The 17,043-nt window shown below is 55.7% G+C and overlaps 1 protein-coding gene across 7 annotated transcripts in view; it reads right to left on the bottom strand.

The window, feature by feature from the left end:
* MBNL1 (muscleblind like splicing regulator 1) overlaps positions 1-17,043 on the bottom strand; it is an 83,404-nt gene that overhangs the window by 3,634 nt on the left and 62,727 nt on the right. For 6 of the 7 annotated variants that reach the window (XM_084267396.1, XM_084267398.1, XM_084267394.1 and 3 more), the window contains exons 5-8: positions 10,793-11,050; positions 8,774-8,927; positions 3,565-3,659; positions 386-460 (exon numbers count right to left, since the gene is read on the bottom strand). In XM_084267396.1, the coding sequence (XP_084123522.1) occupies positions 404-460; positions 3,565-3,659; positions 8,774-8,927; positions 10,793-11,050 (564 nt within the window). In that variant the 3' untranslated portion in view covers positions 386-403. The remainder of the gene's footprint in view (positions 1-385; positions 461-3,564; positions 3,660-8,773; positions 8,928-10,792; positions 11,051-17,043) is intronic. The other variant, XM_084267399.1, reaches the window with a different exon arrangement.

Below are 17,043 nucleotides of genomic sequence, written 5' to 3'. Positions count from 1 at the left end.
GGCAGAGTGCTGTGTTTTCCAGCTTTCTGACTTCAGAGAGGGGAGATCAGCTCTTTCTAAAGAGCCTCCCGCAGCCCCCTGCCCTAGGCACCAGGGCTGGAGCCAGCATCCTTCAGGAACAACCCGAAACCCCCAGCCCTGGCCTCTGGCTCTGCACAAAGCAAACTGACTGATGCCTGGCCCAGCACACAAGCCAGCAGCGACTACTGACAGCAGGACCTCTGCTCCACTCAGAGCACAGCACGGCAGCGCAGAGCCAAGCCCCTTTCCCCCACCACCTGAGGAGTTTTCCCAGCAATAAAATAAAGACCTTCTGTCCCCCCCCAAAGCCAAGTTCTGCACACAGATACGCAGGGAAACCACCAGCAACATGGTGGGAACTTACTGTTTGATGACAAAACGTCTACATCTGCGTAACATACTTGTGGCTAGTCAGATGTTCGGCAGATATTATGGGTATCTGCAGGGAAGAGATTGGAACAGTGAGTCCCACGAGCAATGGGCCCACCCCAAGACACACAGCACTTCGCTACACAAGGTACGTTTGGAAACGTGAGATCAGCTGTGAGTTGGTGGATTTTATATTGTAACTATAAGTTTTAAGTCAACTGAAGTGCTACAATAGCAATTTAAAACTGGCAGACTCTGTGTTAAGTACTACTTGGCAAATATAAATGAGTATTATTGGTCGTTTAGGAAACAAGAGAAGTTAAAATCTACAAAAGTCATGCAGTGCAGTAATGGAAAATAGCCCTTTTTGTTGGCCTACACAAAATTCTGCGCTTTCATTTAAAATGTTGAGTCCTACAGTGGCCTCTTTTCAGCCTGATTTTGTGAAGTGCTCACTGCTTCCAAACCTGGGATGCCCTGAGGTCGACTTCCACGGCCAGTGAAAATCCACTGCTGAGAAGAGCTGCCAGCCCTTCCCACGGCCACTGCGGGCATCACCATGGATCAGCTGCAGAGCCCAAACTCCCCAAAGCAGTGAAACGCTTCCCAAAATGTTTGTCTGTGTAAAGGGACCCCAGTGGCTCTCTGAGTGCCCCATCACCTGAGTTTCCCGTTTAAACTGAGAGGACTGAGGTCAGAGCTGATTTCCAGCCACGCTAACGCCAGCCGCACAGCGTGCAGCCCACCAGTGCTTCCCAGCTGGGCAGCCCTCTGCGCGGTGTCCAGGGGGGTTGGGCAGCACTGGGGTGTCGGGGGAACCCTGACAACCCCGCCTGACAGGAGGAGATGTGCCCACGTACAGGGAAATGTGCTGTCTCACCACACCAAGCCCATTTGCATCATCACCAACGGCTGCTGTGCCCGCAGAGAGGTTTCCTGAAGGGCGCTAAGGCCGGCCTGACAACCCAGCTAGGAAGGGAACTGTGGGTCTCTTCTCCGCTAAATCCGCTGGTCTCTCCGCCCCTCGTGCCCTCTCCTCCCCTGGCAACTCCACACAACGCTCTGGACTGCACAGAAAGGTGCTTCAAGGGAAATGAAGCTTCTCGTACCCGTTCTTCCTGCTGCTGCAGGACAGGCTGCGGCGCCCGGCTGCGGAGGAGCGTCAGGGAGAGTGCTGCTGGAACGCACCCAGGGCCGCCGCGCAGTCAGGGAAGGTGAGGGGCCAGATCTCAAGACTCTGGGCATGCATGCACACGGCGCTGCGTGGCAGTACGTAACTTCAGCGCTGCTCAGGCAGTATATACATATATCCCTTATATATGTATATGCTGAGGGTTGGCTGCGGGACTCTACTACGTGTGTTATGAGGCTCCGGGGGGGATATGCATGAAATGATCAGGTTCTACAACAGAGAGCTTCCCTGCGATCTAGGTGGGAGGGTGCACATGGTTATTTAGACAGAGATGATTTAGAAAATCAGCATGTCTTTCTGTGGCAGGGCTTGTTCTCACCAGTCTCTGGACTGACAGAGGCGCTTCCGCTGCTGAATGGTGAAGGAACTACACTCTGAGCTACCCTGGGCACGCCAGCGGGTGCGTGCTTAGGTGGTATGTGTGCCCAGACAGTCCTGCCTATCAGCTGGATTTCCAAAACACAGAGTAGCTGCTACACTAGTTTAACTCCATGCGAGATGTGGTCCCTCATCGATCCCTTCCCCAGAGCACAGAGCACTCCCTGCCAGGCAGCGTCACCCCAGTGTCCTTCTGAAGTGGAACATACCCATGTCCCTCTGGAGACTGGGGATGTGCACCCCTCTGTCACTGCAATGCCACGGCCTTGGGCACAGTGCTTCTGAGGGCTCAGGGCATGGACAGGGTGACAAGGGACGTGCAGCTGGGAGGGAACAGACTGTAGTGCCCAGCCAGCGAGGGGAACAGCTCGAAGCCAGCGGCTCTGGGCTCCATCCTGCCAGAGCAGGGGCTGCTGCCGTCCCCCCAGCGCAGAGGGGTGTGGGCAGCAGGGCACAGAGCTGGCACTGCCACTCACCGCCCGGCTGCAGAACCAGTGACCTCCTGAAGGGACTGTGGGTGTGTTTGAAGGGCATTAGGGAGCAGAGTGTGTCAGGTGAGCCTGCCTGAAGACTGGCCTCTGTCTCCTGCGTTCACTGCACACACAGATCCCTGGCTGTGAGGTGCCAGAGGAGCCACCAAGCTCCCCTTCCCAAAAGGCACGTGCAGGACTGCTCAGAGCAATGCCTGTGTCAGAGACCTGAGCCGAGGGCTCCACGACACAGGCAACTCTCACTTCCTAGCACATCTCAACAATCATGTGGATTTTCAGAGGAACAAGAGGGACTTTGAGAAGTTTTGGCTGCTGTGCCCCGAGCCAAGCACACTACACGTCTGTGGCACGACAACTCCATGGGATGGAGCAAGGGCTGCATTGTGCCTCCTGTGGGGACCACAGCTCTGTGCCCCAGGGCTCAGTGTTAGGGTGGCCTTTCTGGGAGGCTTCGAGGCACTGGTCTGGTAAAGCATTACCCTCTTACTCCTGAAGTACGTGCTAAGGTGGAGACAACGGGGTGGCTATTTAGAAACAAACCCAGGCTCTAAGGGACATCTCCTTAACTTGAAACTTTGTGGACTGTGAGGAGTGACCGGCCCTCTCCTAGCAGAACCAGCAGCTGAAACAAAGGTTTAGAAGAGGTTTCTGTGTGGCCCCTGCTCAGATGTTCTTGTTCCACTCTTGGAAGGGGAGAGTCATGATCAGGCTGCTCAACTCGGGCAGTTCAAACTCGGATCCCGCAGCCCCTCTGCACAAAGGCTTCTCTGGCTTTCACTGGAATTCTGCACTAAAAGGAACTGTCAGCTTCCCAGACAGAGATATAAATAATTGGGTTCCGTGTCTTATCCCTTTCTCTACATCTCTGAGAGCAGAAATAAGCAGCAGGGCCCGTAAATGTTAAGACTGAGTCAGAAACTCTATTATTGATTATTTTTAGCACCAGGAATGGAACCGCAGCACCTTCTGAGCATGGATAAAGGCTTATTAAGCTGTGCTGCAGGTCTTAGAGAGAATGTGTAGGCCAACAAGAGGTAAAATCAAAACCCCCATGCTCATTACAAGCACCGATTTCAAGTTGTCTGTAAGGAACAAAGCTGTAAATTAGCAAACCTGGTTGGCTGTGGCTGTTGCAGCGAAGGGAACACTTGTGGCAGATGTTGTTGCTGCAGACACAGTGGCTGGCGTAGCACCGTGCACCATGGGAACTTTCGGAAGGAAAATCATATAAGCAAACACACAGAAGAGTGTAGCAGTATGGGGACCAGAGCGACACGTGGGAGGGTAATTGAGCATGGGATTTATCGCAGCGAGAAGCCCGAGACGTCATTGCCAGCGCGTGACATGCAACCACAGTGCCAAGCAGGACAACATTCCAGGGACAGAGAGGGGAGGGGGATGAGAGAGAAAAAAAGGGGAAAATGCTTGTTACCATCAAATCAAGAAAATCGACACAAACAAGCTTAACCATTTCAATACAAAATTCAAGAGAGCAATTGTTAAACGCCCTTACACGTACAGACTGGCGCCTGTTAAACTCCAACCCAAACAGTTACTGCCAACAGAAATTAATCTCGTGGAAGGACAGGTGGCTATAGCACGATACAGTCTTTATTTAACAGAAGGTAGTTTCTAAACACTGGAACTCATAGTCCAATCAAAATCCACCAAGGAACAATGTGCAATCGGAGCTGCTGTACACAATTAACAACGGCTGTCCGCCCGTGTCAATTAAACCAACCAACTGCATTTAATTGACAGGTGTTAGTGCAGGAGGCTCAGGGAGGTGGGTTGGCACGAGAGCTCTACGTTCAGATCTAGCAGTGGATTTTGAGGGTCCGTGAGCTGCACCACAGGTTTAAGATAATCAAGAAACAAAGCTGGCACCTACCAACACTTGTAGCGGGTGTCATGCACAATATTGAGCCTGCCCATCATGCATTGCAACAGGAAGGTGGATTTGGAGAGGGAAGAGAATTAAAACAACCCATCACACGTGTAATTAGAGATTTCATTTGAACAAAGAAGAAAAATTGTTATTATGGGAACAGTGGCATGTAACTGTCAGCACAATCAAACCATACAATAGCACAGTGACCCATCAGAACCAGGCTTCAGGGAGGGGAAAGGAGCCGATCCAACTGTGTGCCAGTGTGTTGTGTTTGCCTTTGCAGCACCCTGGAGGATTAGCAGCGCTAGGGAAGCTTCTTTAGCTTTACTTAGCAACTCTCTCAGCCTTAAATCGTTTTGCCTTTTGAGATAAGCTTTGTAACCATCCCTACCCTGGCTTCCTCAGATCAAAAGAAATGCTTTACAGCTGCCCCTGCCTACAGGTCACCGAGGTCCATCCTGACCAGGACATCAGGACGCACGGAGTAGCTGGAGCGAGGGACAAGTAGTGGTTGTGCCCTGTCCCTGCAGCTGCTCAGACACAGGTATGGCTTGTTCTGTCCAGGGATGGTGGGAGGGCAAGAGGAAGCAAGCAAGGCTCTCCTTCTCCTTCTCCTTCTCCTTCTCCTTCTCCTTCTCCTTCTCCTTCTCCTTCTCCTTCTCCTTCTCCTTCTCCTTCTCCTTCTCCTTCTCCTTCTCCCTCTCGCCCTCCTCCTTCTCCTTCTCCTTCTCCTTATCTTTCTTCCTCTCCTCTGATGAGCTGGAGCAATGACTCCTCACAAAGCAATGACCTGATCTGTAGAGCTCCATCAGCCCTGGCCTGACAGCTCCCAGGTTTAGGCACTGCACAGGAAAGCCCCACACACTCCGGTGTGTCGAGCTGCCGGAGGAGCAGACGCGATCCTGCCTGTCCCCTCCGGGCTGTCTGCCTGATGCGCAGGTCACAGGGGTGACTCTGCAGCTCAAGCCTCCCACACAGCTCAGCACAGCACTGAGGAACACTTGTTCAGCACTTTTCCCTACAGTGTGGGATGCATTTGAAGCTGCTGGTGTCGGAGCTCAGGACCTGCAAGTGTCATTAGGCTCCACAAAAACAACCAAGTGACAGTGCCTGGCGAATGCCGCCCTGCGACAGGAGAGCCTGCAGCAGTGCGGGCTCCTGGGACCCCCACAGCACCACCTGGCACAGCAGAATACCTCCTGCCAGGCTCTCCATGAACAGAGACAGCCCCTAGAAGACCACTGGTGATGCTGGCTCCTTGCCATGACTGCCAGCAAAGGGGGATGGGGCAATGTTTTGGCTGGTGCCACACACCGCAGCGCCTGGCACCATCACAACAGCGTTTAACAGAGCAGGGAGAAAGCCTGTGTCATCAGTGCTGGGGACAAGGCGATTCTCAGCCATCGCTGCATCCCTAAGGAAAGGGCACAGCAGGGTGTCCTAATTACTCTTCTATTCCTGTGCTGTGGAAGGGACTGAAAATACTCACAAAGAGAAGGGCTGCTGGTCTGGCTTCTGCACACACAACCAGGGCTGAAGCCAAGGGGGCTGGTTGTGAGATTGAAATGTGGAGCAAAACTCAGCTATGAAGCACAAGCAGCAAGTAAACCTGCATCCTCCTCCCTCTCACAACACTCTGGTGTCAGCAGGGCTGCAGAGCAGAACCCTGAGCTCTGTCTCTGCACAGCACTGCCCTATGCACACCCTGTCCCTGCTCCATTAGCTCTGGAACCTTACATCACCCCAAGCACAACTAGGTCTACATGCCAAAGACAAGTCAGACTTCCACAGTGACTCCGAAACACCACTGGAAAGCTTTTCAGCTCACAGCTTCACTCTGAGTTGCCACTGTCAGCATTATAACCAGTGCACACAGTTTGGGAAGGGAGTCGAAGCCGATGAACATAAGGCAGAATGAAGACACTAGCTGGGGTGCGATGGGGTGCGAGTACCAAGACGTGATGCTGTACGACCCTCTTACCAGCAGAAAGTCATTTTTGCTATGACCTTAATGTTCCTCTTGACTTGAGCAGCTCTGACTGACTAATGAGAGCGCATGAATAATGAATGTGCAGCTTCCAATGTTCCCCAGCTTTTCGGCACAAGGCAGAATGTTAATTCAGGGGTGTGCTCAGTTAACTGAGCTTCACTTCACAACCAGATTATTTCTGCAGAGCAATAAGGCTGGTTTTATAAATAGTCTAGGTTTCTTGGTGTTTTAAGGATTTTTCTCCCTCTTCTTGCCCTCGTTGCTCCCCTCTTGCTCCCCTCACTCTATCCATTCTGTCCAATCACCTAAATCCTAATTAAAAATGTCAACAAGCAGTGGAAGCCCTCCTGAGGAGGTGAGAGTCCTGCCTGGGCTCTCCCACCCTAGGATTTGGAGTAGAGTGGTGTTTTCACACAGAGCCAGAGCCAGAGCCCCGTGAGAAAGGTGCACACACACACACACAGAGCTCCAGGGAAGCTCCTGTGCACCAAGCTCGGCCTCTGGCGATGGAGCTGTGGCAGCTCAACCAACATGAGTCCCTTGGTGGCTGCTGCCCTGCCATGGCTGGCCCGTGGCTCAGCTGCCCGCTGTGATTCTGCCCCTTGCCAGTACCCCAGGGCTGCAGCTCCTGGAGTATCCTGCAAACCTGACCCCTTCCCTCTGCAGGACTGTACCTCACAAGGACCGCCCGGTCCCACAGCCTGCAGGCCAGCAACAGCCCTACCAGCACAACTGAGGCCTGGGTGGTGACAAGCACCAGGGCACGAGCCTCAGCTCACTGTCTGCAGGAGCTCCCCCTGTGCCCCCACAAACATCCCCCGGCAGCTCACAGCTACTGCAGCCCACGCCAAGTCACCGGGGCCCTGCAAGATCACAGCCCCACTGTGAAACCTCCTTCCACCTGTCTGCTGGCAGCCAGGGATGAAACAAGCTGAGAAAAAACTTTTGGGAAAAGGACTGTGCTCCTGGGAAGCTCCTACTGCTGCTGTCTGAAGAATGGAACAGGAGGATTTAAGGCAGCTCAAGCTAAGACATCCTTCACTCTTCTGCTAAACTTCAGGGGTTGAGTGAAGCGTCACTGCACCAACTCCTGCAGTGTCAGAAGCTGTTTGCTAGAGGAGGGGCTCAGGCAGGTTGTGCCCAAGCGCCACGGGACAGGTCCCTGTCACTCATGTGAGGAGTGAGGGCTGGCACACAGGGCCCACGGCTCAAGGGGTGTGATGAGAAGCAGCTCGAGTACTTCCAGAGGTCACCCAGCTCCTCGCCAGCGACTGAAGCTGAGGAGCTGTTACTGCCTACAGTCCCTACAGTCGTGCTTCTCCAAACAGACCCGTGGATTGCCCCACACCCCTGGGAAGGGCTGGGACTGCACGAGTGCCTCACTACAAACCTCACTGTGTGGGCTACAGACCTGAAGCTAATCCCATCCCAGCCTTTCTATGGACTCCACCGAGCTCTGCAACAAGCTTTCACTAGTACCTTTGAGTGGTCACAATGTATTTCTGGAAACTGAGTTATTACAGTGTACTCCATCAAGCAACCGACTTCTGTGCCCTTAAATTATACATGTTGGTTGCACGCCAGGTGAAGAAAGAATGGTCAAAGGCACGATCCCAAATTCCTGGGAACATTCCTGCCAGGAATGTCACGGATAGTATCCTGAAATGGTTTGGGTAAGGATGGAAGAGCTGTATTCTCCTTTCTCCCCTGAGCCAGGCTGCACCCCGCTGGGCTGTCCTCACTGAGCACAGACCTGGGGGTGTCCTCAAAACGTCTACTCCAGCTCCAGGGCCCATCACTTGTCCTCTGAAGGGATTTCTGCTTATGTAAATGGCAGAGGCACCAATTCCTCAGCAATTACACTGGGACAAGTGCAGATCTGGTCACTCCTGAACATGGTTCTGCCTGGTCCAAAATCAGCCCCGAGGCTCTAGTGCAGAGGCCTGAACCCAGAGAAACTCCTGGTGCCGGTTCATCCTCAGCCTGCCTGTGCCTTTCATGATCACTGCACCACGATGCAAATCCAAACCTTCAAGTGTGTGACTCAGAACAACTGTTGCTAAGCACACGAAGGCAAAGGGGGTCTTACAGCAAAGAGAAACAAATACCACAGCTCGAGAGATGCGTAACGAAGAGAGCAGTTAATTGAGGGAAAGAGAGAGAGCACGATACTGATTCCTGTGTGAGACTGGAAACACCCACCCAGCTTCCGAGAGAGGCAGAGAGAAGCCAGCCTGCCTGCAGTCAGCACCTCTGCCCGTGGCTCAGCGGGCACCTCGGCCGGGAGAGAAGCTGCCTGGCCCTGGCAGCAGCCCCCCAGCACCAGCAGCTGACACACCAACACCTCTGCGGCTTTGCCGTCGGGAACAACCCTCCTAGCGTGGGTGCTCCCAAACTCCCCCTTCTCCCTCCCCAGAGAAAGGCAAAGGAGAAGCACTTACCTGGTGGGAGAAAGGCTGTATGCTGCTGTAACTGCATGTTGGCAAGAGCTTGCTGGTATTGGAAAATACCAGTGTTAAAGACTGCGGTGGCACCATTGGTTTTTTCAAGCGCAGGCCTCTTTGGTAACGGGGGAAGTACAGCTTGAGGGATTCCCTGAATGGTGGGTGGGCATAAAAATAAAGTCCAGTAAAAAAAAGAAAAAAATAAAAGGGGGTGGGAAGGGGAGGGGAGGGGAGGGGGTGTGGAGGAGGAGGGGATGGAGGGAGGGAGGAGAAAAGGAAAGAGAGAAAGGAAAAAAGAAAAATCAGTAGAAGGCAAAACAACCAGGCAGCACCATGTTTATCCATGAGCAAGCAAGCGGCATAGCAGACTGAACTACCAAATAAAAGGCGAGGTGGAAGCTTTACGAGGGAGCACTACGTTAGCCCACCACCACAGCGGCACAGACGGGTGGGCGCCGCCCGTGTGACAGGAACCGGCGTGAGGACTACGCTAGGGCGAAGCGGAGGGTTCCGGTCAGGAGCGGGGCTCTGGGGAAGCAGCACTGCTGGCTCCATGAGGATCAACACGTACAAGCGATGTTAATAGTCACCGTCCGGAGCGGATGGCAGGGCCGCTGGCGCCAACCCACTCCCCGGGCCCCAGCGCCTGCCCGGCATGCAGAGCGCGCACCGCATGCCGGCACCCCCGGGCCGCCTCCGCGCCGCAGCGTCGCCAAGCCATGCCAACGCACCCTGCGCCCGCAGCCGGCCCTGCGCCGCGGCCGCCGCACGGCACCCTCGGGGAGGGGACGGGAGGGGATGGGATGGGGACGGGATGGGGCGCGGGGGCGGCGGGGTCCCGCTCTGCGCCCAGCCTGGCCCGGCCGCCCCCGCGCCCCTCGCCGGGGATGGGGGGAAAGGGGAGGGAACTGGGATAATTCCATTTCTACACATTAACCCCAAACTCGACTCTACGATACAGCTACATGCCAAGCTAAAAGGTGAAAGGTCATAGTACCAGGTCAAAGGTTGCCTCGAGGGGTCGCTTCAGTGATTTGACAGCCGACTGAGTCTTAATTAGCAGGCAGCGAGCACATGATGGCAATGGCCAGTGGGGTCAAGCGCATTAACATAAACAGCAAGCAGAGGTGCATCATGGGGGCAGCAGTGCATTTGGGTAGGTGAGAAAAAACAAATAAAAACAAATCACCGGATGCCGTGTACAACGGTAACAAGACTAGGCATGCAGGGGCAGGGCAGGCAGGGCAGGCAGCCACGCCGCCGCCCGCCCCGGCCCCCTCCCGCGGGCAGGCCGGGTGACACGCGGGGCTCGCGGTGACGCGGGAGCGGGAACGGGGCTCCCCCGTGAAGCGGAGCGCTTCTGGCAGGCAGCCTGTGGCTACCTCCTGCTCCTGCTCCCCCCTGGCCGCCGCCACCGCGCCCCGGCGTGCCCGCTGTGCTCCTCCTCTCCCACACCCCACTGCTCTCAGCATGGTGGGGATGAGGTGCCAGCACAGCCCTCGGTGGGGCGACGGGCTCTCTGCACCAGGAACCCACCCTGGAGGGGTTCCAGGCCTGACCGCTACAGCTAGGTTGGCTCTGGAGCCGGGCGAGGGCTGCTGCCAGCCGTGCTGGGGACAGGGCAGGTGGGCTACAGCAGCACCGACTCCAACTGTCACAAACACGGACTTACAGTCACTGAAATACGGGCTTATCTATCCGTGCAACTAGATAGATACACGTCTACCCAGGCACAAACACAGGATAAACTCTATATACACATATGCACACGCACACGGACACACGCACACGTATGTACACACAGACACTCCACATCGGCAGGCAACGTTAGTGGAACACCTCAACGGTCTGGAACTACCAAGGGGCAGACCTGGCACCACATGCTGAGGAAGCTCACTGCACCGCGGAGTGACCAGGATGCCCGAGCACACGCGTCCCCCCAGCGAGACCAGCTCACACACCAGTTGTTCCCCCTCGCCGACACGCTGCCATTCCAGGGGTGTTTTCCAGACTCACCATGGCAGCTGCAGTCGCTGCTGCCTGGGCAGCTGCAGCTTGGTTAACCTGGTACTGGGCAGCCTTGATCTTGGCTTGCAGGTGTGCGGGAGGGTGGAAGTATTTGCACTTTTCCCGGGAGCATCTCCCTTTGATGTAATCCATGCAGACAGTGACCGTGTTGTCATTGGTGTCGATCATCGCGCTGTCGGCAGGGTGAGCGAACCGGCAGTCGTTCTCCCCCCTGTTGCAGTTGCCACGCTGGTACTCTCGACATACCTGCAAGAGTGGGAAAAGAAAACCGTTTCACTGGGGTGTTGGGGGTCACAGGCACAGCTCAGGGCTGAACAGGCATTCCTGAGGCTGGTGAGAGCACTGCAGGGCCGGGCGCCGGCCCCAGGAGCAGCACAGCAGTGTGGGGCTTGGCTCCCTGGCACCAGGGACCTGGCTTCTCACACCACCTTGGATGTTGAAGAGCATCAAAACCCAGCGGGATGGAGAGCCCACCGCACAGCGGGTTGTATTTTGGCTCCGGGTTAGCTGCCTGCCGGGCTTCCTCTGCTTTCTGAGGAAACACACTGTGGCTGGCTCCCAGCTCCCAGCTCCCAGCTTGCCCCAAGCACCACGGTGTCTGGGCAAGGCCACACTCGCTGTGATCTGGCTGGCCCCAGTTAGCAACGCTCCGTGCCCTGGGGTGACTGGCCAGAGGTCCTGGGAGGATCACCGTGGGGCAGGCCCCGAGCAGCCCCACCGGACGGGTGCTCGCAGCGAGCTGCACCCGTGGGGCGTGCGGTGCCGCACCGGGCCCACGATCCAGGCATCTGCCACGAGAGGGCAATGCAAACCCCGGCGTGGCGGCTGCCGGCAGCGCCCGAGGAGCAGCATCGCCGGGGGAGCAGCATCGCCGGGGGAGCAGCAGGCAGTGGGCTGCCTTGGGCAGAGCCAGGCTGCGGCCAGAGCTCACCGGTCCCGCTGTCACTGGGACAATGATGGAAGAAACCCCCAGGGCTGGAGGGCATCCCCTGCAGCATCCCCCCGCGGGTATGTGGGCTCAGCCCGGCATCGGGCCAGCACAGCATCCCCCCCAGACCTCCAGCCACCGCAGCCATGCAGTCACTAACTGTCCCCACTGTGACACCCATCAGCTGCCCCTCTGCACCCCTTGCAACCCCACTGGGAAACCGACCTGTGTGCTGTTCATGCTCTGCTCCCCACAAACCACAGACTAGAGAGCATTTTCAGTTTAGTTTTCCAAAGGCTACAGGAACAGAAAGGGACAAAAGCAACCAAGTCTGTGTAAAAATAAAAGTAGATGGAATTTCCTTTTAAAGGTGGGTGCCCATGGGCTTGGATCATCAGTATTTCCTCAAGGACCTTGGCTCTGCTCCCTGCAACAACCCAAATTTGGCTGTTACTTGGTTTCCATCCATGCTAGCACTCTGGCTGCTTTTTAACCCCTGAGCTGCTGCTCCAAGTACAGCTGCTCATCGTCTGAGGCCCATGAAATGACATCCCCAAAGGACAAGAACAATGTGAGCCCGCAAGAAACACCCACTTGTCCAGGGTCAGTCCAGCCTGACCCTATTTATAGCCCTGTTTACAGCCTTTTTCCACCTGGTGACAAAGACCCTGGGGGTACCCTTGCAGCAGGGCCAGAAGAGACAGTTCAGGCACCTCCACAGCTCGGTGCTGGCAGCACACGTGAAGTGGTCTGTGCAAACTCCTCAGCTGGAGAAGGGCCACCTGCCTCCCAGGTAATTCTTAGCCCGATCCCTTCCCTGGCCCCATCGCCAGTCAGCAGCACAAACTGCTCTGCCAGCACGACACAGCAGTGATGGGGAAGGGTGCCTGTTCTACAACTGTGCTGCTGGTACCCGGGTGTGCCAGCAGCGTCCCTGCTCACAGCATCCTGGTCTCCTCGCCCTCAAGCACCACAAAAGGAGCTGCACATCACTGCCCCTCAGAGAGCAGTGCTGGGCCAGCCAGCCACACCACCAGCAGCACCACTGGCTCTTCCATCTCTGGGAACACTCCCTGTGCCATGAGCCTGTCTTCTGCCCGAACACAGGCCCCCAAGGAGGCAGAAATGACTATCCACCTGCAGTGATCCTGAACTGGGGATCCACAAAACTGAAGTCTCAGAACCACTCCACGTGTCAGCAAGGACACTCCATCAATAACTCAGAGATGGGTCATACACAGATTCAAGTGTAACTTTGTACACACACACAAGTATCTAAGCACACAGAGAGAATGATACAGCACCCACAGATAGGCTGATTTTCTCATGGTTAAAGAGCAAAGAAGAATGACCTGAAAGATGGAAGACAGTGCTCATCCCAGGCATGTCCAGCAGCAATGTCCCAGCGCTGCCCTGCAGCAGCTGAGCTGAGGTGATGGACAGTGCTCTCCCTGCTCCCAAGCCCACCTCTGAAGGATGGTTTCAGCAGCCAGGCACAACCCCTCACACCTCCAGTGCTTTTAATCAGAGGGACAGCACGGGCTTTGCAACCACTCTGCTGGGAGCCAGGAATGTTTCCAATTCTTGTTTATTTGAAAGCAAGCCCTGAGATCGGTGGTGTTTCTTTGCCACAGGCATGCAGCAATGTATCAGCCACAGACATGGAAGCATGATACATTGTCTGGTCTTTGGAATCTGGAGAGCTTTTATTTAGCTGTTTATTAATAGTCCTGTAATTAGCATCATGATTTTCAGCTCAGCATGTGAAGAAATGTAAATAAAAGAGGCACCTGTACATCTCCAGCCTGTTGGGAAAGCTGCTTCGTGCTGCGAGTTACGGATCCATCACCACTCACCTCACTCCTAACTCTGGGATGAGTTTATCTTGATCGCCCCATGGGGATTGGAGTTGCTGGCTGAGGTCCCACACTGCTCCCCAAAAGAGGGCAGAGCTTTGGTGGGAGGGAACAGCCAGCAGACAGAGGTCCCTGCCCTCCTGTGAGCCTCCTGCCTCCTCCTCCGCTTCCAGGGGAACCCACCACAACAGGGATCTCACTGTCACTACATCGTGGCCGTTTAAACAGGTCACATTTCCTGCTCACCCAAGATCTGAAAATCTCCAAGAACTTCCAAAGCTGCTTCTTTTGGGCAGAAAAGGGTAGATGAGAGGAGCAGGAAGCTGCAGTTGGCTGCGGTCACTCTTGATTCTCGAGCACTTTTAATAGAAGCTGATGGCACTGGAGCGGAAACACATGGGTTTTAAATAAAGCCGTTAGGCAACTCCTTTCTCTCACTTCCCGTCCGTCTCACTTCTCTGCGAGTTCTCTGGAAGAGCCACCCTTTTGTTCGAGATATTTCTGGCAGGAGAGGAGCATGAGGAAAAGCCTCAACCCATGACATTTCCACTCTGGGATCCAGATCCCTTACAGGAGGGGCTAGAGGCTCCAGACGCCCACACATCTCCATGCTAGCTGTGTAGGTGACACAGCCAAGCCAGCCACCCACCTCAGGGGGGGACTACACACATGAATTCGGGAGACCAGGCACTGCCCCTGCCAGATCTGAGCTGTCTGCCTGCCTTCCCTGCCACCCCAGGTGTGAGCTGCCAGCCTGTCACTGTGCCACGGTCCGAGTCGGATCCCAGAACACGTGTGCTGACGCCAGGGAACATCACTCTGGAAAACAGGGATGTAACATTCTAAGCAGGGCGACTCATACTCCCAGATTAGCCGCTCACATCAGAGCAGTTATTTTTCCCAAGGACAGTCCATTCCAAGGCAGAGCCAGCTAAGCCTTATAAAGCTCTCAGCGCGCCCTAACAAATGGCAATCCCGACAGCAGCGAGTGCTCTTACAGAGCAGGTACCACAGGCTGGTGTCTCTGAGACAGCAGTGAGGGCTCCCAGAGCCTGTCAGGTCAGCCCTGCATTTCTCTTAAGTCCATTAAAACATCCCGAGGCTCCCCAGGGGGCTGGGTTCATCGGACACTCCCGATTAAATGACCACTCCACAGGAGAGCACTAGCACATTATCCTCTCCACTACACGTTTTGCTACTCAAACTGCACTTGCTGAAGGGCAAAGGGAGAAGCCAGCCCACCCAGCCCCCAGCAGGTGCTGCTTCTGTGAGGCAGCAGTGTGGCAGGGCTCAACCTGGCTACGCTGTCATGACACAAAGCAAAACCAAACAGCTTAAAGGGCAGAGACCTGCAGTGTGCCATGGCTGGAGCAGGGCCCAGGGAAGGCCCTAACAGACAGCAGGGCTGGCACAGCCCTCCTCCAAGGGCACGGAGCCCGCTCAGGTAAGGCTGTTAGGGAAGGGTGCTGGGCGCTGCCTGGACGGGGACGTTAGCCAGCTGGAGAATACACCTAGGAGTGAGTGTCCTGCTGTGAGCTCAGAGGGCTGGTGCCGTGTCCCTGGCGCTGCTGAAGGCTCTCCCTGGCACGGGGTGCTGCCCCACGGGAGCTCTGCGGTGCCCAGGGACCTGGGACGCTCCTGCAGCACCAGCACCGCCTCTTCCCAGAGGAATCCCAGCACAGGGCCACTTCACCAGGAGAGGGGACAGCAGAGGCACTCCTCTAGGTCTTGGGACTTGCTTTCAGGGGTTTCCAACCTGCCCATCATCTTCCCATCCATTCAAGTTCAAAGCAAAACTACCCAGCCTTTTTTTTGGGGTGTTTTCCTGATTTCAGGTGGTTTTGCTGGCTTTTCCCAGTTGATGAAGGCTGGTTTTGCTGCAGACCATGCCCCTGGGTGGTTGGGGAGTGCAATGCTCTCACAGCTCCCTCTCGTGCAGAGGAGTGTGGCTCAGCAGCCTATCACTTCTCTAAATAAACAGCTATATAAAGAGAACGCAGGTGCAGACCCTGCATGCTGAAGTCCCACATTTCATTCGCTCCCCGTGCACTCTGGTCACACTCTGCTGGCCAGCACAGCTCTGCCCCCGAGGCTCCCCACAAAGAGGTGTCCCCAGGCTGCCCCTCTCAGGTTCCTGCCAGCGTACGTGCTGCCCTGGCCACGGGCAGAGCTGGGCCTCAGGGACATCCAGCTCATGAACAGAAAGCTTTTGAGCCCACATGTCCCCAGCACCACTGGTCAGCGCTATGCCCATGGGAGCACCATCAAACACAGCATCCAACCTCAGCTCTGCAACCCAAAGGGCTCCGGGCCACCGGCACCCTCCTCTCAGTACTCATTTCTGAACCTCTCATGGTTTATTTATGAATTTATCTAATTGCAATTTGGTTTTAATCCACCTCTGGCAGGTATCCACCACGAGAGAGTCCTCAAAGGAAAGAGATGCCTCGGTGATTCCAAACAGGCCCCCGTGTGCCAGCTCTCAGCTGGTGCGGCTCCTGTAACCTGAGCGTGCTTTGGGGAACGCTCTCCTTGGAGAAAACATCTCTAAAAAGGGAAATGATGCGATCCCACAGGAGGGGAACCTGCGGTGACGTGAGCTCTGAGAATAGTGACAGCAGCAGCAGCAGGCAGCAGGACGCTCGCTGCCAGATGACCCTCCACACTCCGCCCGGCTCGCAGCCTTCCGAGCAGCAGCTCCTTGGTTGGAGATGCAACCAAGAAAGGAATTAATTTGCCTTGTAGGGAGGATTAACCCCCGTTAATGCAAATGTGGGCAGGAGGAGAAGCATTATAATTTCAACTGTCTGCACTAGGAAGCGGAGATCCTTCTTGTTCCTCCCCAAGTTCAGGGAGCAAGGCTGCCCTGGCTGCTACGCGGCGCTGGGAGGGCGAGCACCGTGTGCTGGGAGAGCCGACCTGGGCCTGGCACAGGCCATGTGCCCCAACACGCTGCCCGTGCAGCAGCCTGCCCAGCCTCTGCCCCTGGCACCTCCTAACCACGGGCTGGGCTGGTGCTGCCAAGCACAGGCTGGCTGAGCTCATGGGCTGAGCTCTCCGGCGCGACCCGAGGGCACAGGAGCCGGTGGCACGTTGGCGCCTCACCGCCCGTGCTGCTGCGGCGCCGATAAGGTGCCGAAAACACTGTCTGGCCTTGCAGATAAGGAAGATCCAGGGCAAGGGAGAGTACCAGCTAGAGAGCACCAGCACTTGTCAGGGTTGTAGCGAGGATGATAAGCCGGTGAGGGAGTGCCAGCACCAGCCCTCACAGCGCAAGGAAGAGGGGCTCAGAGCCAGCTTGTGCTGGGGTAGCTGAAGCTCTGCCCTTACACCCACCCTGGTGCTGGGCACCTGAGCCCCTGCACCCCTGTGTTAACACCTCCTCATACAGTTCCCAGGCACTCTTGTTGCTGACACGGCCTTTCCTAGAAGACCAGAGGGTCAGAGGCAGAACC

This window comes from Gallinula chloropus (genome assembly GCF_964237585.1).
Source record: "Gallinula chloropus genome assembly, chromosome: 8".
Lineage (NCBI taxonomy): Eukaryota > Metazoa > Chordata > Aves > Gruiformes > Rallidae > Gallinula > Gallinula chloropus.
This window is presented reverse-complemented; position numbering and strand designations above follow the sequence as displayed.